We start from the raw sequence: 26,917 nt of genomic DNA on the forward strand, positions 1-26,917 counted from the left end.
AACCAGTCCTAGTTTTGTGTATTATTTACAAACTTACGCCAATGCTGGCCTTCCCGTAAGGCACAAATTGTCACCATTGCTTCCGTGTAAATGTCGTACGGATTAAGGTATACAAATGTGGCCACCTTAGGCGCACAAATGGTGGAGTGGAAATAATTCTAAATTTATATGCACACAAAAACAGAACAAATCGGACCCAAGGAGTTTCCAAGGAATGTGACCTTCAAGCTAGAACCATTTATTTGGCACGTGCTTGGCGCCGCTCCCTTTGCTAGATATCAAGCGAAGGAAAACACCATGTACAAAATTTACGCGAAAACTTCTGGTCCCGGTGAACATTTGTGGGTTCTTGGCCAGGAGGCAAGGTAGAGAATGTTACGGTAAATATCATTGAACGGGTCTCTCCCTCGGAAATGAGTAAACCGTATCCCAACCCGCCCACGGTCTATCCGAAAGTTTGTGCGGTGGGAGTGAAAATTAATCGAATCATGTTGCCCCTTCGATCTGATGTGAACTTTGTTCAATGTATACTAAAAAAGGGTTAGCTCAAAGCCATCCTTTCAACAATTTACCCGCGTACCGAATACGGGAAGAATCCGAACGCAAAATCCGTGTGACGATAACGGTGAAACGTTTGCTGCTTAAATATTAAACCTAGCCAGCGTTCGAAGGAAGAGCCCCACGTATTGCGAAGAGAATTGGTTTGGGATTAAGTTATCGTAAAGTTAGGGTCGGAAATGGATTAAAAATAATACACAGACTCTGCTTAGGCGTTCTAGTTCGATCTTGCTGAAATGCGGTGTTGTCGTTTTAGTTGACAACTTGTAAAAAAAGGATAAATACCTATATAATACTCTTTAAAGATTTCTTTTTTTATTGGAAATGAACAGGAGAGAATGTAAAAAAGAGAATCCAGAAATAGAAATAATGTCCTTCCGAATCGTTACGTTGTGCCAGGTGTGGAAAATCCCATGAGGATACTTTATGGCTTATTGCTTTAAAGCTGATTGCATTAGTTGAAGGATTATCGGAAGCAAGCGGAAGGTCGGTGTTGATACATACAGGAAAATGTTCCGATCATTAAAAGTACTTTCGGCCTGCAGTGCACATTCCGGAACGGTCTTTTACCATTTAAAGCTGACAGTCATTGCAAACAGATTTCGCTGATGAATGTTAGTAGGAACTGAAAGAGAAAACAGTTACAAAAAGATAATTCTTTTGCCTCGTTTTGCGTATCATAAAATCATCCCCATATCGTCGTCCACCATCAAATACGATCGGGCATCTCAGTGGCAAGATCTAGTACGTGCTCATCCAAATTGAAGCACTAATCCACCATAAATTCACCCAAACGACTCCTGCTGTCCAAAACGGCACACACACGCACGTATACACAAATGTAAAAGTGCAAGTAGCCTCTTTCTCACGGTTACATTTTTCCGCGTTCCATCGCCGTTTTGCTTGGAGTTTGAGAATTTTCCATCAAATTTTGCAGTGGACACGCTAGCGATGGCCAACAGTCTCGATGTTATATTTTGATATCTTAATTGAATTAAACAAAAGGTGGCAAGGTGGTGAATGTCGGGCAGTAGTGCAATACAAGCGGGATTTCGTGAAGCAGCGAACTCTAAATCATAAGGACACATTGCTGTCATTCCCAGTGTGTGTGTGTCATGCCATCTCATCTCAAGCACCAAGAGATGGTTCCGGACGAGTCTTTACACGCAACACTCAGAGCCATACCGAGAAAGCACATCCAACGATAGTTTGCTGACGTTTTTCTTCCTACTGCGTGGGTGGCGAATATTGAGTCGTAAAGAAAAGTATCCGATTATTCCGTTCGAATGAATGGGAAGTTTTAATCTTCTTAACACAATTGAATTTACGCACCCTCCCAAGCAGCCAGTACGCCTTAGTGTACGCATGTTTCTGTGACTGTCTGGGAGTGCTGTGAAACGAGCCGCGGCAGCAGAATGGCCACTGCCACCCATTGTTTAGTTGACAGGCTTTACGGAGTTTGGACGCTGAAACGAAGATAGTGACATTGGACATGCTTTAGGTGGATTCTAGATGTCCTGGACGTTTTCTCACTCTGGAGAACTGAACATTTTTTGTCAATAACTTCTGTTTTTTTTTTTCTTCGTAACCACTTGGTGGTATGGTGGTTTGACTTCAGTATAAAGCATGACATGCAAGCACAATTGTCCGTACGGTATGTAGCATCCTAATGTGAATTATCTTGGCCACTAACCAGCACCATGAACATCGTTGCTTTGAACGTTTTAGTTTGCATTATTTATGCAATTGGAAACTAAATTTCAATCTCACTACTCACAAACTTCACATTGGTAAGACAATGTGCAAGCTTTTCGAAATGTTTCCTTTCTTGGTGCAAATTTAAATTGTTCACCAGTAATCTGAAGCGAAAATCGCATTACCGAGCACAAGCGTTACAGGAAAACCAACCCACCATCAACCTTCGCCCTAGAACTTATCATCAAGGAGAGGTTTGCATTGGACGAAACGAAAAATAAACTCTTATGTTGCTGCAGTAAAGAAAAAGTTCCTCGTCCTCTAGGCAACAGTGCCATTTTCTTCCCCTATGCAACAAGAAAGTTTTAGACACATTCTCTCACACTCAGCCAAGAGTGCGGTGCAACTCTTTCCCGACAACCTGTTGGTTCCATCGTCTGGCAAGTGTTGGTCCCCTTAGCTGCAGCCGTATACCTTTCTACAGGTGATGTAAAAAATAATGAATTTTTAATGCGACAAACTTTTTCCTTCTACGATCCACCTTTTTTCGCTCAGTGCGCTTTCCCGGCGCAATCTGTCTGAGTGAAGAACGCTGGAACCGGAACGTTTTGTACCGGTAACATAAAGGCATACTGTCACTTTGTGACGGCGCAATCGAGGTAGGACCTACAAAAGGAGCCGCGAAGTGGAGCTACCGTCCGGTAGAGGACGCCGGTGTAGATGTCACCGATCGGAATCCGAACGGTGACGTGGGATCGAGAGGACGATCCGTGACCGCATGGAGAGGGTCACCACGTGTGCCGGATATTTGTTACAACATTTCGGCCTGGTGATGTATGTGTTAAACGGCACCAGTTCCACACGACAGGACCGGGTATCAAATCACATCCAGACTGTGCCACCCCCGTAGCAAGGACATACTATTCGTCTATGTGGTAAAAAGTCTAGTAAGCCAAAAATTTGCGCCGTGAACTTAAAGGTCGTTAAGCCAAGAAAGAAGAAGAGGGTGTAATTCTCTTATTACGTAAAATAAGTTAACTGTTAGGAAATATGAAATTCAATTGGTTGATTGATTATCATCACCAAAGGTTTGACACCCCTGAACATTTCGACGTAGCAAATTAATACATTCATTTTGTTGTTGTTTTCCTTGAAACACTTGTACTTTTCACATCAAACACAGGGTTAAATAGTGCTTTGAAACGCACAGGTCAATGTTTATCTTATTTATCAACAATTTACATTAAAATTTATATCGTACATCACAGCTCACACAACTGCAAAAAAAAAATTCTTCTGTTTCCCGCTAGATAGCGCTAGTAGCATCAAATCGATTGCGTTGCGCGTTGACAGCTGTGCGCTTTCAATTTTACCCAACCGCCATTATTGTCAAACGGCATACAAGCGACGCGTTTATTGAGGTCGAAAGTGCAAACAAGGCTGTTCTTTGTTGATTGTTGCAATAATTATCAATAATTAGTTTAGTTAATGTGAATTGCTTATAGCACATTCTTGATCCAATGGCGACAACCAGTACACCTTTGCGTAAATCAAACGCATCGCGTGTGTTCATTACACCGCAAACCGTAGTACGAGAGGTAAACAATACGGCTGTTCGGTGCTTCTGTGTAAAGTATATTTCAATACGCATGTTAATCTTTTATTTTAGGTAACCAACGACGATGAAGCCGAACGAAGGAGTCGTCGTTCGGAAGTGTCGATGAACGATTCTATAAACACAGTTCATGAAAATGAAAACATTAATATGTGTTTGAAGCTGTACTCTGATAATGTAAGACAATGCTGTGCCCTGGCCGGTTTGTGTATATGGTGTTCTTACTTTTTTGGTAAACTGTTTTTTTTTTTGACAGAAAATGAGCAAGGAGAATGCCTGGTCGCTCACCATCATCGATAGCTTCGCTAGGCTGATATCCCGGCATTCGAAATCGCTGCAAAACTTCCAGGTAGCTGGCTCAACGTTGGAAGCTTCTACGAAAGTTTACGGACTGCGTGTCGATTCCGTGCACACGGATGTAATGCGCATGTGTTCCGAACTTACTCGTCAAACTGCGCGAGCTATGAACAACAATCCCGACGATCAAAACGAGGAAGGTGCCGATGGACAAGGAAATGACCTCTCGATGGCGGAAGGAGCTGATGGAGTCAATAGTAAAAACAATCAGAGCATCACTACGCAACCGAAAGTGAAAAAGAAGCGCACTCGCAACGCAGTTAGTACGGTAACGAAATCGAAAGAAGCGATCAACGGGCCACTGGACACGAATCCGTTTATGGATCCGTTTTTTGCGAAATTGAATTCGGTCGTCGGTGATGTAAACAGTTCGAGCAGATTGATGCAAAATATCGTTCCGACGAAAAACGCTGAACTGAGACTTGGTATGGATTATCCTTTCTGGGATCCGTTGCAACCGCCCGAGCTTGATTTGGATGGTGTGTCGGAAACGTACGACGGAATGGTATGTAGCACACTTCGCTTCTTTCCGCTGGGCTCAGGAAATTTGCTACGATCATTACGCTCAGGATATCTAATCACGGACGCACCAGCAGAAGACGATGAAGATGACGAGGATCCGCAAACTAATCTAACCTCAATGGATGCGCATATGGACGATGTAGAGGCACGAGAGCATGGTGCATCGCTGGTGAATCGGTCCGCGCTGGATGTTCACTTCGACATTAATGCTGAAGTGGAACCGGTACCATCTGGGGATGCTTTCATACTTCATTACGATGCAAAAGATATGGACGGCAACGATGACTTTGCGGAAGATGATCAAATGGCCCTGGAACAATGCAAGGGATTACGGCGCGAAGCGGTTGTTATTGAAGATATGAAGCCGCTAGAGTCTTTCAACGCTCAACTAGACTATTCATACCGTCCGTTAGACCGAATATCTCAGTTTTGGGCTGGTCCATCGCACTGGAAGTTTAAGCGAACGTTTCGACCCCGTACAATTGCTACAAGTGATACGGCATCAACTGGATCGACAACTTCAAAGGAACGGACAGGCTCACGCAAGAAACGGTTTGAAATGGACACCTTAGACGATGTGTTTAGTGTGAACGAAACGCTGTTTCAGAAGTATACCCCTAACAGGCCAGATAAGGGTTTCACGCATATGAAGACCGCGATTTGCAAGAAATGGGAATCAAAGAAACTTAAACTGCCCACAGATTACAAACTCGATCCAAATCGTTTCGATGTTTACAAATATGCCCGAGGAATAAGTGTAATGGATTTTTACGAGGTTGATGGATCGAATCATGCCTCTTCGGAAGAGTACAAATGTGATGCCAGAGATGATCAGATATCGTGCAGTAATGATGCTGTGAGTGTAAAAAAAATTGTTCACTTCTAGCTTTTACCAATTAAACTAAACATATGTTACTTTGCAGAATGATGAAGGTGACAATGAGATGATGATGAACCACGACGAAGGCGAGTTCCATCATGTGGAGCATGAGAATCGACCACTGGAGCACGGCGAAAAAGATAAGACAATGAACGTTAGCACGGTAGCTGATGTAATATCTTCCGAGTTTCACGGCGCTCCAGACAGGGTAACTTAAATCGTATAATTTTGAAGCGAAATGCGCTTAGTTGGAAAAACTTGACCAAGGGTTCTTCTTATCTCATTACAGGTTCAAAAGATCAATATAACGTACGCTAAGACGGCCAAGGTAATCGACATGAAGCAGCTGAAGTACAACTGCTGGCGTGTGATCTCCTCGCACTTACAGGCCGAAATGGACCCACCGCCAACGCAAAACCCCTCCCAACAAGACGTTAGTCTCACGGTGCCAACACAGACACAGTCCGATGATACCAGGATTACGTTCACCACTCTGTACCGTAAAGTACCGCATCTCCTAAGCAAATCAATGAGTGAAAACTTTTCCAAATCGCTCGCATTCTATGCTGTGTTGCATTTAGCAAATGAAAAGTCTCTGCAACTCGAACGGCAGGAAGATTTGAATGATTTTACTATAAGAAAAGCGGACGTGTGAAATAATATCAAGCGTTATTGTTAGGGGGTATGTATATGAAGCTTTGCCGAATCACATCATGTAACAAGAAATGAATCAGAGTTGATCTAGCCCAGTAGTAAAGGTTTTCGTATGCATTTTTTTTGGTGTGCATTTACGTTAAGTTACACAAAACATAACATAAAACTACAGATTATATTGCTTAGTGGCAGACAACAATGAGTGGTTTGTATGAATAACTACAGTTGTCATTAAAAATAAAAAATAATTCAATTTTGAACTAATAATTATAATCTAAATTAGTTTTATATAAAATATTGCAATACATCATAAACACCGAAGAGACTTTGCAACTGCTTACGTTTTTAAAAAGCAATGATTTGGCACTAGTTATAGATGTAAATTTAAAAAAGCGCGATACTTTGAGGCATGGGAAAGCGACCTTATCGCATTGCTATCTGAAGATGTTGTACATTCCAACGCTAATAACAAAGGCGTTACTAATAGTATTATACATGACCACTGCCCACAACAGCATCATCTGCTTCAGTTTATAGTATTTTTGTTATTCGGTAGTGCAGAACATTTGCTACTGCGATTTATCAGAATACACGTGTGTAGGAAAATCCGGACCGCCTGGTTCGATCGTGCGTTCTACTTTGCGTGAGTCATGCCACACGTCATTTATGTGCAGTTGGATGGATGACCATAACCAGCTTCCTGGGCAATACATATCTCATGTCTAGTGGCACACGCAACATCCAGCAACAGAGGTCTGCATTTTTGGTCGGGGAAGTACGTTGGCGAAAGAAAACAGGAAAATTTATTACCCAATATCCACCCATTTAATCAATTCAACCACGAAGGAAGCGTTAGCAGAACGAAGCATGTGGTGCTAGTGATAATGTACACAGGAGGGCATGTATGCGTAGTTGCACTTCCGTAATTCATGTGTTTCTGTGTGTAGGATTCGTTGATTTTTTTACCAATCCGTTTCCACAAACACGAAGTATAAGCCCTTAGGTATATTCTTTTCATGCGTGTCCTCCAACACTGAACAGGCAGCTGAAAGCGTACGATGAGAGGTCGTTTTACGGCCTAACACGAACCGGATTGGAAGAGAATTGCATCCGTTTCTCGAGCAAAAAGCATGCAATCAAATCAAGTGGAATGTGATATAAAGCGAACAAGTTGCATAAAGCATCTATGTTATATGATAAAAAGTAGAAGCAGTAAAATAAATTCCAGGAATAACGATTGATCGAAATGTTCCTGAACGTACCTAATAATACGATAGGACGAAACCCGGCAAAAGGACCAACCTTCCCTGGATACTATTTCTTCGCTCATTTTGAATGAAACGGCTACTCAAAGGTTATCTAATTTGTTCGGGTTCTAGCCAGGCTTTGTATTTCTAAAAGGGCTCGATTGATAAATCGTTATTCGTCTGGACACATGGGATACTGTCTCGAGGTAACAGGTTGAATATTTAATTGTAAAGTCGCCAAGTAGACCATACACATTTTTCATTAAAATTTTTGAACATTAGTTGTTAAATGTTAGTGAGAAAAAATATTCTTTAATTTGTAGGTAGAAGCAAGAGGAAAACTACAAAAAAGATGCGTAAAAAGTAATTCATAAACGAACACAAACTCATCAAACTTGCCATTATTGAACAACTTTAGGCAGTAACTCCATGTTGAATGATCATCTATTTGCAGCTAGCAATGGCAAACCAAACCAAAACTGCCCGATTTGCTCACTTGTAAAAGTGTCTCCTTATTCCTTATAAGGGACTCTTCTCTAGGACATCTTCGATCTTCGTGAAGACTGGGAAACGTAGATCATCTTGTTTTTGGAACGTATTCCCCAGACTCCTAGCGAGTTAGTCCGAGGTAGGAACTAAATGTGGAAGATATTTTCGCCTAAACTTAAGATGCAGTTTGGAGAAATATCTGTCGGATAGCTTTTAGGAAATGCGGGGAGTTTTGGAGCAAAGGAGCAAAAATGAATGGACCCAATATGGCAGTTATTCGCCAAGAAACAAATAGGTAAACTTTTTGACAGGCGACCCTTTTTTCGGTTGGTGTTTTTTTTTACAGTGGCGGGTCATTTTTTCTCTTCTGGATGGATATGGGAATTGGTGAGTGCGATTCAAAAAATAAATCATGACGTTGTTTGTGTACCGAAAGTTTCAAGAACCATTTTTTTCGTTTCCTTTTAATGTCGTTTCCGACACTTTCCAGGCACACACGGGTTGTCGTTCGCATGTAACGGCAAAAAATGTGAAAAGGATGGTCGTTTCCATCATCTACCTAAACCTGTTCGAAATCTTTCCATTGAGTTATACTAAAGAACGATATAAAGACGCATTCGGTGTTAACGGAGGATGATGAAATTGATATTTATATCGCTCGACGACAACAGACTCAGGTAACGATATAATTTGATAAACAGCTAACACATGTTCCAAAGCGGAATCTAATAGAGACTACAGATATCATCCAATGCCCTATGACGTAAAATATTAATGCATTCAAATGTGGATAAGTTTGATTGATTGCGCTAAGGTGGTCTATACTATTTCACGTTCTAAATGAAATACATTCAACTTTGGTATACGCTTCATGTTCCCTCTTGTGCGGCAAAGTGTATATCGTTTGATGTGAAATTATTAAACAGTTTGATCCTCTAACCAGTGCACACTTCACACGATTTCGGTAAAAGACACACGCCGAAGCTACGGTCAGATTAAATCGCTATCCACATGCAATTACGAGCCAGCTAATTATGACCCATTTCAAATGGCGCGTCGTGAACGAGTGTTGCTGCAGTATGTCCTGAGCTGCAGCATCGATTTATCATAGCAGATCGATTCGTCGCCGACAGCATCGGGGAGCCGTATGGAAAATAATTCTATCCAATTATTGCAATAACTTCAGCAGTTTCGGCATCCTCTGGGAATGCTTCACTAGACCTGCAACCTCGCACCTAGTGACGTACTAGAACACATTTAGTAATTCGTGAAACCATACCTAATAACACCGTTAGCTATGGTGGAAATGATCAAAAAGAGAATATACAGCTAGTGGTGAAAGTCCAAATTCTGCAGCGAATAATTATCACTTTACTATACGCTAGACTGCTGCTTTACCACACGTTCAGATCGTTTTAGAGCATGTTTGTTCGCTTTGAAAAGGGACATAAATGGGATAACGAACGAAAAATATGACCAGGATTATAGTATGCCAATGCATTCCGTGGTAACGATTATATAAAAACCAAACAATACCTTAACGTACGTAAATATTTGATTTAATTTCTAAGCTCATATGACTCTTTAAACGATATGTTTTCATTATAGATTTTACGACATCGACACATCTGAGGTAGCTAAATTTTGTTAACATCAATCATCAGATAAGATGCAGGCTCTAATCAACATGAATTGGCGAGTTCACAGAATACCGGACCTATCGCGTAGCGCACCAAAATCTGTGATAACTATAATTGATACGTCTCTCGCATGAATAATCCCACCTTTGCCATTGGATCTCGATTGGTCGACAATTTATTTACCTACAAAGAAAACGAACGAAAGTCACAAGCTAAAAAAAACAACGTCGCGGGAACGACCTCATTTGAGACGAGATGTCTTCATCCACGGTAGGGTTTTAGCATGGCAAGAGAAAAACGAATTTTCCAAAAACGATTCGAGGAGCGAGAAAGGTTCCCAAAAGCTGTTTAAGGAACGTGACTTGATTTGAGGATTTTCATCGTTTGTTCCGGTGTTTGTATGTTCTTTTATATTGCCTCGTTTTCGTTTTGTTTCTTCACAAAATCTCAAGTCCCACGGTGACCGTCGAGTGGACTTTGATCTTAAGCTTTGTGCGCTTTAATGTGGTTTCGTTTTGTTTTGGTATCCTCACCGGTGCCACGTATCATTCCTGGTAGCTTTTGACCCATTTTCGAAAGCATGGCAGCATGTATTCAATTATATGCTCCAATAACCTTGATATTGGGGACTGTTATTCTTAGCAATAACATATTTAGGGACCGGTTTTACTGACGAAGAAATGATCCAAAATTAATGAAAGACTTGCTGTCCCTTTTCAAACTTTCTTCCAAAAGAAACTAATGATTCTGTTCATTATCTCGGAATGGGTAAATATGGATTTTACAATTACTTACACGATTCTACAAACCACACCATTAGCAAAATTAACTTTGATCAATGTTTATACATATGATATAGCTATGATCAAGCACATCCAATTACTTTTTACCTTTACCTCCGCCATTCGTAATCCTTTTCCATTCGTTTGTTTATTTATCGTTAGAAAACAACAAGAGAGTAAAAATAAAACATGAATGTTTAGCCAAACAGCTTACAAAGGCTTGCAGTGAAATCGAAAGGATTTACACGACTCAACCACAGCGTCCGTGAAGAAAGGATCTCCAAAGAAGGTTCAAAGTGACTGTTGAAAAGTTTGCTGCGAGCAAGAGACTTGGCGGCTTTTGATGAGTGAACATTTCCAGCCCGGAAGATAATGATTGGTACCGTTCCATGGTGAATAAATCAACCTCACCAGTGGACTAAATCAAAATGCTCTCTCTGAGGAATAAATCCTATCTGCAACAAGCGAAGCGCGAGACTACGAAAGATGCTTCCTTCAAGATGTGTTGCAGTAGGGAAGTGTGGTGTCCGTGCTGTAAAGTTTATCGAGCCACTTAGCCGTTTTAGGTTCCCGCGAAGAGCTCGACCAGACGAATGTACTTAACCATAGGTTTACGCCTCAGGAGAGCACAGTGTGTATAAATCATCGTTTGCCCGTGTTTTCCCGTGGCACATTTCAAACCACACTTGAACGCTGCCACACTTGGCAGCAAGCAAAGGATTGACCAGTGTTGTGTGCAAGTGGATCTCACCCTCGGCGCAGCATGGATGATGGTGTTTTGGTTGGTTTATCGCCTTTCGCCATAGAAGAAAGATGACTTCACAAATCTTGCAGGAAAGGACCTCCTGCTGTGGGAAAACCACAGTAGCGCAACACAACGCTCAAGGATAAACTCGAGATTGAACCACGGTGCCGAATCGCATCAGGGGGACATGTGGGGTGAGTAGAATAGTCCGTATTCCGCAGCACGTCTTCTCCTCGGGAGAAAAACTAATGATCCACCTGCTGCTAGTACTAAAGGAAGTCGATGAAGAAGGAGAAAACACTATCGAACGTGCACTTAAATGTCCTGAATGTCCTGAACTCAAGGAGAAGGTGAATCAGCGAACGTTTCGTATTTCCGTTTGATTGAGCGTTATTTATTTAATTGATTCGACCTTCGGATCCGGTGGTGCGTTGTCGATTGCGAAGTTTAAGCACAGTTTCGGGAAAAGCGATACGGTTCTGAGGCGCTAGTGAAACGATTACACTAATAGAGGGTATTAATGATGATCAGTTTAATGTTCTGGGATAAGCGCTGCAAATTAAGATGATTGAAATGCAGCAAGACATTAGAGGAAACGTTTTCTTTTCTTTGTTGGAAAAATAATTGAACAAATCTCTTCGTATTTGTTTGGCAGCAATTTTACCCTTTTTGCAAGTTTTGAAGAAGTGACGGTGGAAAAATTCAAAAATTTTGGACAATCCAGTTCCAAAGTTTAGTTATAACATTGTGTCCATTAAACCCCTAAAATCTGTATATCTTAAAGGTTGAAATTAATTTCAAATTCGACTACATTTATAGAAAGTAATTAAAAAGTTTCGCTTCATTCTGAACCCCATCAGTAAGAATATAATTCCTTTCTTCGCTCCTAATTAAATCCAACAGACAATTCTATTCCATCCTTCACAATTGGCAATGACATCTTGACAACTATTATGAGTTTCATCATGCCTTTGTTACAAGATTTGTGACTTCTGATAGGGTCGCATTTCTTGATTATGCCTTCCTGCACACATTATTGACAACCAAGAATTGGAAAAAGCCACTATCGACGACCGGGGCAGCATGGCGCAAATACACATTTGCCAATGTGACCATCGTCTCATCAACAGTTTGGTAATTACATTCAACACTCTCGATTTCGAATAACTTCACGCTGCCACCCTAATGCTTGGCCACATACACACACCACTCCGATCGGATTGTATCGTCTGGATGTCTTTTTACGGTTCCGGCCTCAGAGAGATTGTGTACGAAATGTGCGCATAAATTTACCACTTCGATAACGCCTACAACAAGCACAACCAAACCGTCATAAGATGTTGGACTTTAGGAATACTTTTGATGGGGGTGAATTCCCATAAACCAACGCGAGATATTGCACGGAAGCCAATAGTTACCTAGAAACGCAGACCGTACCGTAACTGTTCATGCCGTTTTTGTTGCGGGGATTAAATGTCATCTTAAGCGAATCGTAGGGTAGTTTTAAGGGAGAATCAAAGGGAACGCTCAAAGATGGCGTAGCTGGCATTGCTTAGAAGTTAGTGGGGTGTTGAGGACCTCGAAACTCATACACGGAAAACTTGCTCACAATAAACACCTGCGTGACAAACGAGCTGCAGCTGCTGTTTTCCAGAGCTGCCACTACTATCCATTTCCATTACTTTATCGAAAACCCCCTTTAACGTTATCTTGTTGAGTTTATGACTTCTTTCCGCATGTCGTTGTCCTTTTGTGCGTTTCCTTTGCGCTAGATTTTTTTTCTTTTTGCTTTTAGCAGACAGATTATACAATCAGTCTGATGACGAAGAGTTTAGAAAAAAAACGCAAACATCAGCACCTTTTCAAGGTGGTGGAGAATTGATTTTCGATAGAAAATTTCCTCAAGAAGTAAAAAAAAGAAACTGGTGATAAAAGAGCCCTTCAGACATCTACTTTTCTCGGCTGGTGTAGCATACCATTCAGCGGCAGAATTTCATTTCATCCTGTTTTGATATGCATTTAATAATATTTTCATTTCGTTTGAAACCGTTAGCTTTTTTATCTGCTTTTCGTCTTTAGCACTGCTGAACTCACCGCGAAACACAAAATCCTGTTTCAGTGCGTTAGATATGAGCAGCTTCTTCATGATTCGCGATAGGGGTTGAAAAGGCTCTAGAATGTTGTATTTTTTCCTCCCCTAGGTGAAATTTGTGCCACCATGTGTTGGTGTTTTTGAAAATTTAAAATTCAATCTAAACCCTTGCAATCAAGTATGCAAAAACGAGAAGCTACTGCTGAATGGGGAAAACTAAAGAAAAGAGTATAGGTTCTCTATTTTTTCTGGTTACTTCTAATATTTCGATAGGTTTACTTAGCATAGATCTAAACTCCTCTTCGCAAATCAGCTTTAAAATTTCTACGATGTTCAACAATGGTTCTAGAAACGGACGGCTTGTCACATTGCGGAAAATTCCTACATCGAATACTTTAAGGCACTTGCATTCTTCACGATGACATACGGGGAATTCGCGTTTACTCCGATTATCATTTTAATTTACTGTCGCTCGGGTTGGAATCATCACGAATTCCGGTCGACATCCAGCTGGAAATTAAAGCTGTCAATCACTGAGAGAAGGTTGTCGTTCGATTCGGAGGGATATTGAATTACGGACTCGGCCGGATATTGCAACCCGTTGCCGGAGTAGAGGAAACGTTGCGACGACGTTCGAAAGAAAAGACAGGTGTGAAATGCGATTTGTGTAACGCTTGGCACGAGAGTGACAAGTTTGATGTGCAATTCAGTTCTGTAAGCTAACAGATTAATCTTTTTAACATAAAATTGTAATGCTTAAATGTATGTTTTTATGTTTGGCAATGGTTCACGGACACCTCATTAAAGGGACATTGTTTTGAAATTTTCAGGTTCGAGTATCGATCCGCAGGAAATTGCCTAATTAATTCGTCGTCTAACCACTAAAGTGGTTCTATGCATGGGAATTGCATACTATTATAGACTGTGAAATATATTTCACAGTCACGGAAATAGTTTTCGAGAGCGCTTTTTGGATGAAATACATACCAATTCGTATTTTACACTATAATGTATTAATGATCAATTTGCTATGGATTTGATGATGCAAACTGCGTTCATCTCTCTCTCACTCTCTTTCACTTTCTCTTTCCCTCCATCTTTTATGTAATCACAACACACCAAAATACACTCAATACGTGCATCGCTAGCATGAATAAAACATCCACTGTATCTCAGCTTTACACAAAGCAAATCTTCACAACCGATGCCGTGGTGCATACAGGACACCATAAATATTGCTTGCGCTGCATCGATGTAACATCGGTGTGCATTCAATTTGTGAGTTTATCTGCAGCGATGACCGCACGGTCGGTGATACTGAATGCGTTCCCACCACAGTACCTCCGTGCTCAAAAGAAGAGACAAGCCCCGAACCAAAGTGCGGATGAAATAGTGTAAAGAAGTGAACCTGGCAGCTACAATTACTTCACTGACTTTGTACCGCCGGTTTCCAGGAAGCTAGCCATGGTCAAGCGAGAAAAGACCATTTTCCAACCGGCGATTCTGCAATCGTGTGCGCTGGTATATTACAGATCCAAAAGGAGAGTAAATCATTTCCCGGCAAACGATGAGAACCATGGTTCCCGAATAGTTCCCCCTTGCTAGCTGTAGGTCATATTGAACTTCCGGGAGACGAAGTTTTGGGACTGCTTGCGATAAATTCCCCAACCACCTACCCAACTCTACCAGCATCCTAACGATCATAAATATGTCATCTCACGTACGGTTGGACCGGCGGATATCTGTGTTTCTCGCAAACATTCGAGAGGTGCCTGGTTCGTTGAGCTAGCTCTTCTTTTATTCTTATTATCATCGGCATCATCACAGTCATCGTTGTCGGTATTATTATTATTACGTTCCCTTTTCTGCTCACGATCAGACACCGAGCAGCATGATCGTACGGAAGGGAGGTTTTGGTATTTGTGTGGAAATTCATGCTCTTACGAATCGGACAACAACGTCAGTGAGGGGAACGAGGGCTAAGGTCAGCATATTATAAAGCAATTTCCCGCTTTCCAGCCGTAATGATGCTCTTTACGTAACCTCAAACCCGAAGAGACCAAACCCAGAATCTGGTCTTGACTGTAGGTATGTCAACGTTAGGTATCTCGTGTAGAAGAACACTTCAAACGGCATGGTTTTAAAGAGATTACAAGCCCGAGAGAAATTCGTGTATATTTTTAATATGTGTTGGATATTTTACTCAACATAAATTGTTGATAAGTAAGATAATAGTAAATAGTATACGTTAGAACTATGTTACATAAGTTCGTTTGCATTAACTAGCAGTTTTTTCTGTTTTTGCTCCATTAGATTAAAGCCTCTATGCGTATTTTCCAGGCGATCCATAGAAATCGCATTATTTTCTACAAACGACCACACCAAGCAAGTACGTGAAAAGTCACTTTTCCTATGTCGACGGGTTCTGGTGCATCTTTTCCACGTACAAAACGGTAATGGAAAATTCATAGCGTACGCTTGGTTGATCATAAATGCAACGACATTGCTCCCGGTCTCGGTCTCCATTTTCATGGCCATGTCCAGTTCAATAAACATCCTTCTCTCGAGTTCGATTGCAAACGCTCCGTTTTTCCGGTGCTCCATCCCTTATCGTGGTACTCAAAAAGTCATCCGATGATGATGAACGGGCCATAAGATGGAGAGCGTACAAAAATGCGATGCAATGGTGCACCCATCGTCATCTGACAAGACTCCAACGGTTTGGGAGGTTCCGCATAAAATGGCAAGGTACAGAAAGAACCCATTGTGGATAATTCCTCTTCGGAGGCCATGTGATGAAAACGGGAAAGATTCCGGCGGTACGATATACGATGTCAGTGATGCTTCTTCTGTTGGTCAGGATAATAGTGTCGCTCTGCTGGGACACAAGCAACTGTGTTCTGTGTGGTTTTGTGTCGTGTCGGGTTTTGCTCCTGTTGGAAAAGCCTTCCGGGAAAAGGCTGCGGGCTACCCCATGTTTGGTCGAAAAGTGACAGACCACAAACGAGACCACCAAAAACATTTCACCCCGCCGAGCGTGGAGTCGAACGAGAGGAGGTTACAGCCAAATTGAAACGATTTCCCAGCTGTCCTTCCAGCTGAGCATAGCTCGAAACACAAGACACAGCATTCGTTGACATTCCACACGGATATGAGTAAATGTGAGTGTGTATGTCTGGTGAGTTGCGGTGGGAAAATAAAACAGCGGCCGAAAACGGAAAATTACATGTGAAAACATATTGTACGTACGTGTCATGTTTTATGGCTCTTCCCGTGGTCGTAAACTAGGAATTTCTCAGTCATAAATTGAAACGATGCTTTTTGGAAAAGAGATACTAAGGCCTCGTCCAGAAATTTCACACAACGAAACTGGAATGATTTTATACAAAAAGTAAATAGTCCTATTGCTTTCGTTTTCATTCGTTTGGTAAAAAAATCACCCTTGTTCATCCATGTTTCCATACAGGTTTTTATGCACAATATGAAATACCGTGGAAAAGTTGTTTCGTGGTCCTCTTTAGTGCGATGAGATTCGCATCCAAATAGACTAGTTGTGATGTTTTCTGATGGTGTTAGATGGTAGGGAACAACTACTCTGTGGCATTTAACACGGAGATACTTAAAAGTTAAAATGATACAATACCAACAATCGTGACTATAGTACGAGAAACTGCCATTAACCCCTTTGCGGTAGAGCCGCACTTGCTACATTCGTTGAACATAAACTGGTCGTGATCATTAACGTGCAGTTATGTGATCGTGTCCTCAAACGTAGTACAGTTTAACTACGTGCTTCTGAATTTATATAGATAATAGAGACATAGTAAGAATTTGTAGCGTATAGTGAAACCAAAAGTTATGCCTGATAAAAACAATGGTAGCAGAGGCTAGTGTTAGCCTCTTAGCCAGTGAAATTGTGAATAATATTATGCAGAAGCAAAGTATACGAAAACTGCATACAAATAAAGAGTTCAATAATTTCCGGCATCCGGTTCAATAATTTTCCGGCAAAAAAATCGGCATCCAATAAATAAAATGTTTATATAGTTTTTAGAGAAATAACAGAATATGTACTTCGCCTATTCTTCCTATGAACGTTCAAGTAAAATTTTATGAAGCTCTAAGAAGGACAACAATACTATTATATCTAAACTATATCGATTCGTTCATATCATCCGTAGTAGATCAGTTGCATCGGTCCAATCCCTCCTGTAGGTCAGCAACCTTACCGTCAACTGACCATCACTCATTACACAGCCATTAGTGTTCAAGTCGATTACCTCAGTGTCAAACAAAACGCAAAGACAATTCAATCAATCAATCCACATCAATCGAATCAAATGGTCATCCTCATTGTGCCAGGAACACCCCCTAACTAACGTCCCTTAAATACTGGAAGCTTCCTCGTACATTTTCTTCCCTACGATTGCGGTCTTATTCCGGGCGCACATCGTTAGCAAACGTCCAGACGGGAACCTCCTTCTCATCAAAAAAATCTGGTGCAGCATGCAGTTAATCTTTCCCTCTCCGCATGAGGTCGGTTCCGAAATGGCTCATTGCCTTTCCAGGAGCGGTCGTTAGTTCGTTGATTGGAAGAATTCCTTCCCTATGGAAAGGGGGATTATTGCAACACATCGAAAGCGAAGGGATTTTCTTCTAAATCCGGCACCAAATGAGCTACGGTATGGAATCGGATTTCTTGAGCCATTGACTGTCGGTCTGCACCATTTTGAGCCCAAAAAATCAGTACATAGTTCAATGATCTCTGATGCTGTGTAGCGTAAGTCATACCCTTCGTTGTTTTATAGTGAGGAGAAAGTGCTTCCAAAAGGCGATTATAAAAGATTCCATCTTCCGTATTGCTGGTGGAATGTGAACGTATGTTGGGAAGTGTAGGCATTAGTATATTGAGTCGAAATGCTCGCAAGGTAGAGAGAAATCATTATACGTAGAAACCGAATAGGCTGAGAAAGTACATCGAAGGTTTATCTCGCTTGGATAGGAAAATATTCATACGTTGCAACACCTTCCTTTTAATGCGATTGTAGACACTAGATATCGCAAACGTTTGATGTGTGCTAGAGATATAAAAGCATTCATTATTGAGACGAAAATGGGTGATAATACTTTTTCTGGAAGATAACAATGTGCGTATCGTACAAATTGGGGGACGAATTTGCACTGATTGCGAAGGACTTGAAGCTTATCGCGGATCTTATATAGCATGATCAACAGTCTCAGTGGTAATGATATTTAACGCAACGTAACTGTACATAGAGTTTCAAAACAGTAAAGTTTTTACAATGGAGTATAAAAGATCATATTCATATGCAATTTACAATTCAACAAAAAAGACATTTTAAATATTCATATTGGTACATATACTTCTGTAATATACCTGAAATTATTCGATCTTTATCACATTAGTTTACAGAACACTAGACAGCGCACCATTGCCTACAATGCAAAGCAACGTTGAAAGTAAGCAAAACTTATGAGGGGAATTAAGATAACAGTTCTAAGCGTACGCATCGAAAATATATCTGCTTTGAAACACCGGCCAACACTTGATCCTTTGTTTAAACATAACTCACTTACATGAACAGCATTAACTTTTCCCCAGTCACGTTCTTACCGATCAGCTAAGAAAGTTAAGCTTACCTGCAAAGAAAAATAAAAAAAAGAATCACACGTTAGTCATCCTCAAAATCTTCATCACGATTGACGTGTTGTCACCGCTTTCATTAGCTAACATCTTTGGAAACTGAACTCTCTTATCCTCATTTTCCGCTTAATTGATTCCTTGTGCGAAAGCGAAAAATACGATAAAGCTAACAAATCGATCTTGAGCAAATGAAAAGCGTCGTCAGACAGAAAAATAGCTCGGAAAATCCATCTCAAAAGCCGGGCATACAAAATCTGACAGACAAGGCCTGACGGCGAACGGTGTGGAAAATGTAACGAGATGAACCAAAAGTACGAAACATTGCAACGTCGCGTTCCGCCGAAGCGCATCCGACACTGATCGATTTCATCGAGATTGAAACGAATCACCTTCATTTTGTCCTGCGCGAAGAGAAGATACATGTTTTCTGTGCTTTCTTTTTTGTTGTTCACACTGCCGTGTTATGTTTGTTATTTCCGGTGGCGCGCGACGTGCTCAAAGAAATGGAAAAACGGCTTCCATATTGAAAATGTTTTGGATACGTTTTGTCGGGTAAGTAATCCGGAACTTGATTTGGGAGAGTCAGATACACCCGTCGAAGAAGATGAGTGTTGGCGAGGAAGTATTCTTAAATGCAGAACCGTGTCGCCATCAGCTTTTCGGGTCGGTCAGGAAAGGGAGATGGATTGCTGTACGGGTGTTACCATTCAAAATTTGAATGTAAATTGTAGGTATTTAAACAGCGTCGGTCTCACACTTCAAATGTCTGACCCGAAGATGGAAAGTTTCTTGCATCTTGCGGTGGTTTACAGTGCGTTCTGAAGAGTGTATCTCGACTTCTCGACCCGGTTCCGGTGTTGTGGCGGCACTCTAACGAAACCGACACCCGCACGCGTAGGTTGTTGACGTGAATAAACGAAGAGTAACGGCATCAACTTACGAAAACTGCAAAAAATGTACAGAAAATCCTACCATGATTTTTTTTCCTTCGTGACAGTGTGTATAAAAAAACACGAATGGATGAATAAATATTGGAAAAGCAAAGCTAGCCCGCAGCAGATGGGTATGAGGGAAACGTAGCCAAATTTTGCACCACTTTCGTGCTAGTACCATCAGCAGGAGGTAAATATTTGCATAAACATCCGCTTGAAAATGATGCCGGGTTCGTTGGGTGCTGTTTCTTTCTTCATTTTTGCGCACACTTCTTTTCTTTAATATGACGATGGTGGCGTTAAAGGCTTTTAGAGGACGAACCGGATGTTGCAAATCACCCATTCGGTTACCCATTACCCGAGACAGTGCGTATGGCAGTTTTATTTGATATATGAGTGAAGACTGTAATAAAATTGCAGAATGAAGCTGGGAAATTTAATCTGGTATAAGTATACAGGATATCGTAGCTACGAAGATCCAATACATGGTCTTATAAAATTTAATTTAACATTTTGAATTTTTGAAATGACAGGAAATATTTTCATTTCTGAAGAGCTCTTATATTAAGATTGAGTGATCAATCCAATACTTTTTGCTTGCCGAAAACTATATTTTCTAATTGGAGGTATTTCAATTGTTATTTGAAAGGCTTGGTAAAAAGGATTATGTTTCTAGGAGAGATTTATCTAAAGGTTTGTTTATAGATCATTTTAAAGAATGTTAAAAGTCGTCATAAAAAAAGGAAAAAGAAAAACAATCTACTAGAGCATTAAAAATAATTTATATATTATTTAATAAAAAATAATCGTATGTTTGTAGATGAACAAAGCTAAAGAAGAACAAAAACGCCTTTTACTGCATTTTTAATGTAATCAAAGCTTGAACACGCTGAGTATTTGATGAAATGGATCAAAATATTACATTATTTTTGCCGTTTGAAATTATTCCCGTCCATAAAATGGCCAAAATATGAGACAACATATGAATATAAATTCTTTCATTTCAATGAAAATGTTTTATCCAACAGTTGACTCAATTCCGCCCGAAAGCAAATGGTAATGATAGTATTCAAGATCACTGAAAATGATATATCACATTCACCGCTATCAAATTTGTATTAGTTTGTCACAAAGCTCAACCATCCTTTGCCAACCCGACCGTCTGCTGAGGCAGCATTATAAACGAAGCGTTATCATTATTGCATCGTTCACACGATGCCGAACGATAACGCTAGGCAAAAAAAAATAGCAAGGCATGCCATTTCAACTGAAAGAACAGGAACAAAATAAAACTTCTCAACAAGATAACGATGTGAACGATGATGATAGGAGCAACATGAAAGCACAACCAAGCATGTAGATGAAGGTAAACATTTGATTCCCGAACGAACCCAGAAAGCCAACCTTAAAAGGTTTTTCTCTAATCGAGCACCGAGAAAAGCTGATCACAACGGGCAAGGTGACGGACGTACATGGCAAGGGATCGTCGCAAACACATTCCGATCGTTCGTTCTTTATGGACCGGAAAATGATGATGATGATTTTTATTGTGTTAGACTGCTTCAGTTTTCCGTTGGTCCATTGTAAAGATTTTTTGCGATCAAACCACCGGAATGAAAAAATAGGAACTTTTTGTGCTTTCTTATCATTCTCTTCTTGGATGAGTTGTGTTGAGAATGAAGTTAGAACTATGTTAAACTGGATGGACACTTGAAGCTTCCGGGTTTTGGGAAGAAACAGAAGTTTGAGATGTCCAGTATGCTTAGAATTATTTCCATTTTCGTACAGAATGGCATATCGATATATTGTTTTGGGTCATTGTACATGATGCTAGCCAAACAATGGCAACTGATAATGGAAGAAGCAGGAAGTAATATTACTTCCAGTGACGTGTTCACTGTTCCATCATCCCCATCAAATTTGGAACATGTATTAAAGAAACGGAAAAAACCCGATGAACACATGCAAGAAAGGAAGTCCTTTTCCCATTTCTATCCTATTCACCAAGAATTGGATTTGAGTATGGGCTAGAGAAAAGGGCCAAATTTGGTTTCTGTTTTTCGCATTTCTATCTCCCGGTAGACATTCGATTGTGAATCTCATTTGGGATCGTTCCAGAGTATTTTTTACACAGCTCACCTTCTATTCTTCAAACATGCTTCTGAATACTGTGGGAATGGACATCACCGTCTAGGTTGAAGCCTTTGACGTCAAAAACAGTGACGTGTATCCCATATACATGAAAAGTATGTAAACGAATGGAATTCAAAAAGTAAACCGGAGCGGTTCAGGATCATCATCTCCGGAGGGGGTGTGATTTCCGTATGGAATTTACCTGTTTTGTTTTTGTTTAGAACCAAGTCCAAATAGTCCCATATGATGCGTTGAAGCTTATGGTTTGTATTTTTGCAAAAGCTTTGGAAGGGTTTACAGCCAGTAAAACAACGCTAGAAAATATTTTCAAAAATTCTAAATCAAACATTTTATATCCTGCAGTAACCCTAAATGAACATTCAATTGACAACATCTATAACCTAATATAACGTATTCTCTATCTATGCTTTTCTTAACAACCTTTAAGGTAATGTCGGTCATCACGTCGTTATAACGTGAGGAGAGGAGAGGATATTCAATCCTTGCTACGGGGAAACGGTCCGGAAGGGATTTGATACTCGGTTTTGTCGTGTGGAACTTTCTTCGTTTATAACGTACAACACCGGGTCGCCACTTGCTCTGGCAATCCATTACGTGTTGTGCAGATTAAATGACACGAGGAAAATACTAAATTAACTTCCAATTTCTGCACTCTATCAGCCATCTTTTCATGTTTCATGTTTGTGTACAATTTTTGCGCTCCATTTGGTTGATAGTAATTAAATTTCTCCACACATGATGCCACGGTCAGTTGCTGCAGAGTTCCAAACCGATATGGTACAAGCTCCATCATGGTCATTATCATCCGTTGTGATTGTAGGTTGTTTGCTTTCGGTGATTATCGATTAATCGAATTTAATGAGTAATCCCATTCGATCGGCAGTAGAGAAAACTGTGTGCATGTCATCGATACGAATGCTCTATTGAGCTTTTCCAAAACCGTGCGGTGGGTAGTTGATCAGGCACTTTGAAGTGTTTTCCCAATGGGCTGAATGAAGAAGATATTTATGTCGTGCAGGCGGATTATATTTCTGCAGGGACCGGAAATCGACAAACGACATTGGATTCGTATCGTTTCGGTTGGTCGATTGTACGATTGCTTCACGTCGGCGTTTCGGATGAATTCAACTAACCAGTCCTTGAGGCGATTGTACTGGCAAGAAAATGTGGAATGCAGAATGCGCTCTGAATGAAATAGTCTGATGATGATGGCGATGACCGGCTGCTGTGGCTTTTGCATGACCGCCCAAAGATTGTTAACAAATGTTGACTGCATTGCTTTTCGATCCGGTTGAAGCCTGTTTGTGTATGAGCTGACGATTTGCGAAGAAAAGATGACATTCCAAGGAATGTTCTGGTATAGGCATAGGATCTCTGGTGATTATGCTGTTCGTAAATATCACCAGTCGTTATGTCGTTTATGTTTAGCCTGAGCCGATGTTCCTCTTGAACGGTTTAATAAATGCAAGAAGAAGGAACAAGTAAAGGTGGGCGAATGTAAGTACTGGATATGAATATCCGCATAATAGAATAAAAATGTAGTTTACGATATTAAAGGCAAATGTTTATTTCAGTAAAAATACTTGTGATATGATGTGATTAGTGCCATTACTAGGATAAAATAAAAATATTAGTGATATAACCGTGACATTAGGTTTATATTTTTTTCTCGGTTAGAACGGCCTGGCCGTATCAAGACTTATTTTACCACGTAGCAGGATAGTCAGTCCATGCTACGGGGGGACGGTCCGGATGGGATTTGATTTGACATTAGGTTTAATTACATAAACTATTTTTTAATATGCCACCAATACAGGTTTTAAACAAAGCGTTATCATCGTAAATATCCCTTATTCAATGGTGTACAATACATCGTATGCTTCACTTTAGGCTAAGGCTTACCTTTATCACGTCACTTGCATTAGAACTTTAGTCCTATCCACAAGGATCGTAGGGGTCTGATTATTGAAGCAGTACATATATTACTGCATGGCACCGTACCTGGTATCTTATCTGATCGACTCCTAGCCGTCTTCTAGCTAACCTTCCCACCTTACGTAACCCATTCTCATTCGAAGAAGTCACGGTCACAGCACCCAAGCAGACGGTACCTTCCACTACCTGGCATCTATCGTAATAGAAGCTTTTGTTGTTCCCGTCGGTTAGCATAGTTGGCGCGCTATCGTAGTATTTCAGCGTCACTACTCCATACGGGTTCAGGTTTTCGCCAGATGTGCATCGCGAGGGGTTCGTTGTGTGAAGTGGTCGTCCTCAACTTTATGCCGTCGGGACAACAAAAGCCGCCATCGCGTTTATACCGGAGAGGAACGGAACCTTCGCATATTTATGTTTATTTTATGCTCACCTCAACCTTCCGCTCGTATATCCACACGGCAAATACACATCTTCTCCAGCAGTAGCGCTGCATTGGCTAGCAACGCGACCACGTTAGGAATCGTTATGCTCGATTGCACTTCGGTTGCACGACTGGTTTTTCTCGGTCGCCATTGCCATTTTCTTGCCGTTGCTAGTAGACATAAAATAAAATTACTTTCCGCGCGTCTGGTTCGGTTGGAATTACAACACTACATTGGTGCCTGGGAGGCAACAACATTACCACCTCATCATCAGGCCGTATGTGCACTGGCTGTTGCCGGTAGCTTGCCATTTATTGTGGTGTTATTGCAGTTTGAAAAATTTCTCAACCATTTCCCAGGTTGGGTAAGTACGAATGAATGAGGTACACTTGTGTTTGATGCTGGTTTTATGGTTCATTCAATTGGAATTGCATTTCCTGTGATCGATACCCGAAACAATCTCATGTTTGGATGGTGGTGTGCATTTGCTATTTTGAAAATTATAACTTCGATCTTTTATTATCTCCGGTGATTGTAGTTTTTGTTACTTTTTTTTCAACTTGTTTCGAAAAAAAATCGAATGGTTTTATTTTGATTGGAATTTCGATAAACTAAAGCAATAATACACTAGACAGAATAAACAGAAGGGGGGAAAACATATTCGAATGAGTGTTATCACGGTAACGAAGGGTAATTGGATAAACCCGTCTGCTATCTGGTGTACCATAAACAGTAAGGTAATAAACAGTTCAGCCTGCATTAATCGACAATTGGAAATATTGAACAATACAAAATTAATTTCAAATGCAATGAACATAAAAAACAAATGTATCTCATTCCTAATAGAATAATACATAAAAGAATAAAAAATATAAGATAATAGTGATTACTTGCTCTCCTCGCTTAATCTTTTCAATCTTCTTTAGATGCTTGGCTACGCTACCTCTAAGGACCATTTTTGGCTTACTAAACTTATTTTTAGTTAGTTATTTACTGTTAGTTTATTTTGATTACTTTTAGTATCACTTTTACCTAAACATTTTTTATCGCGTAGCTAATTGGGAGACTCAATCAGAAAATGAGCTTAATTAATTAATATCGTTAAGCGCTGTCTATGTTGACTGCCAAAGTTTGGTACCGCATAACAAAAAATGTTTGCATATTTTTCTTCTCGCTTCTCGTCCAGTGCTGCATTTTTTATGGCTAAGCTTCAATTTTTCATCTGAACGGAAAAAAGGAAAACTAAACACGACGGCTGTGCTTGGTACCTAGACTTTTATTTATTCATCTTTTTTTTTGGTAGACTAAATGAATAAGAGTGCGAAAACTGAGTGGTATGGTACGGGAATATCATTGCAAAAAAAACCTAAACACGACTTATCATAGCTTCTGACGAAAGGATTTATTTTTTTCAACTCCACTTTGACACTGAGGCCGTCGAGGTCGTTGCGTTTTTGCGATGCATTGTGCATGTGAATGAAAATTGCATTTGACATCTGATTGAGTTGCTGCGTCAAAGGCTATATAAATCGCACCAAACTCTACTGTGTAGTTATTTTTTTATCATGAAACCCTTTTTTATTGTGAGTTCAGTGGAATGCGGATCGGTGTATTTGTAAAAAAAGATTTTCCTATTTGTTTAGAAAATCAACTATACAATTTTGACATCGATCACCGAGTCAGCAAAGAACACGTTTTATGAGATCTGTATAAATAAGAAAAAAACAACAACAATTCCAAAAGCCTTTTGCACGGCATGCAGCGAATGTGAGCGACGGATTAAAAAGGTTTTAAGCTCTGTGGTTGTGGTTGCTTGACGCTGGTAAAAGGCTTTAGTGCTTCCAATTTCACGTGATGGTTGTCGGATATGGAGGATTTTTGTTGTTCTGTTGTCTGTCAACGCTTATTACAGAAGCATGACATTGTTCTGTTTAAACTGGTTGATAGCATTACAAGTAGATGTTAGGTCGGAAACGTAAATCTGTAAGTTTGATAAAAAAAAACTAAAACCAAATAAATTGTAATGGTCCTGTACGACGTATTACCTTCTTCTTGGCTCAACTACCTCTAAGGTTATGCCTGCCATTTCAAGCTTACTAGACTTATTTTTACCACGTAGTCGGATAGGCAGTCCTTGGTACCAGGGGGCGGTTCAAATAGGATTTGATATCCAGTCCTATCGTGTGGATAAAACGCCGTTTATGACGTACCCCAATGCCCAATAATTCATATTATTTAACATAAATAATTCAATAATTTTCTTCTAAAAGTATGTTGATCCTAAAAGGGAAACAGCTGATTATATGAAAGAAAGAATTGTGCATTACAATAAATTTTATGAAACGACGCATTATCCAGAATAGAATTAATATAAAAGTCTTACAATAAGTGGTTCATTTAAATCGTTTATTAATTAAGCAACAATTAGCCTAGCCATTGGTATACTAAAGCTCATCGTCAACTCAAACACTATTGTTGGTGATGGAGTAAGCACGTTTTGACTTTTCCATGTTCTATGTATTACCTTATAGTA

At 40.3% G+C, this 26,917-nt stretch overlaps 2 protein-coding genes across 14 annotated transcripts in view; one reads left to right on the forward strand and one right to left on the reverse strand.

Moving 5' to 3' along the window:
- LOC125767427 (uncharacterized) overlaps positions 1–26,917 on the reverse strand; it is a 429,126-nt gene that overhangs the window by 266,499 nt on the left and 135,710 nt on the right. The gene's annotated exons all lie outside the window — the stretch shown is intronic.
- LOC125767434 (condensin complex subunit 2) lies at positions 3,058–9,531 on the forward strand. The gene is made up of 5 exons (XM_049434026.1): positions 3,058–3,851; positions 3,923–4,045; positions 4,125–5,603; positions 5,671–5,835; positions 5,917–9,531. The coding sequence occupies exons 1-5, from the start codon at positions 3,774–3,776 to the stop codon at positions 6,280–6,282; spliced, it is 2,211 nt and encodes a 736-aa protein (XP_049289983.1). The 5' UTR covers positions 3,058–3,773; the 3' UTR covers positions 6,283–9,531.

The sequence above is a fragment of the Anopheles funestus genome, chromosome 3RL (assembly GCF_943734845.2).
Source record: "Anopheles funestus chromosome 3RL, idAnoFuneDA-416_04, whole genome shotgun sequence".
In the NCBI taxonomy this organism is placed as follows: Eukaryota; Metazoa; Arthropoda; class Insecta; order Diptera; family Culicidae; genus Anopheles; species Anopheles funestus.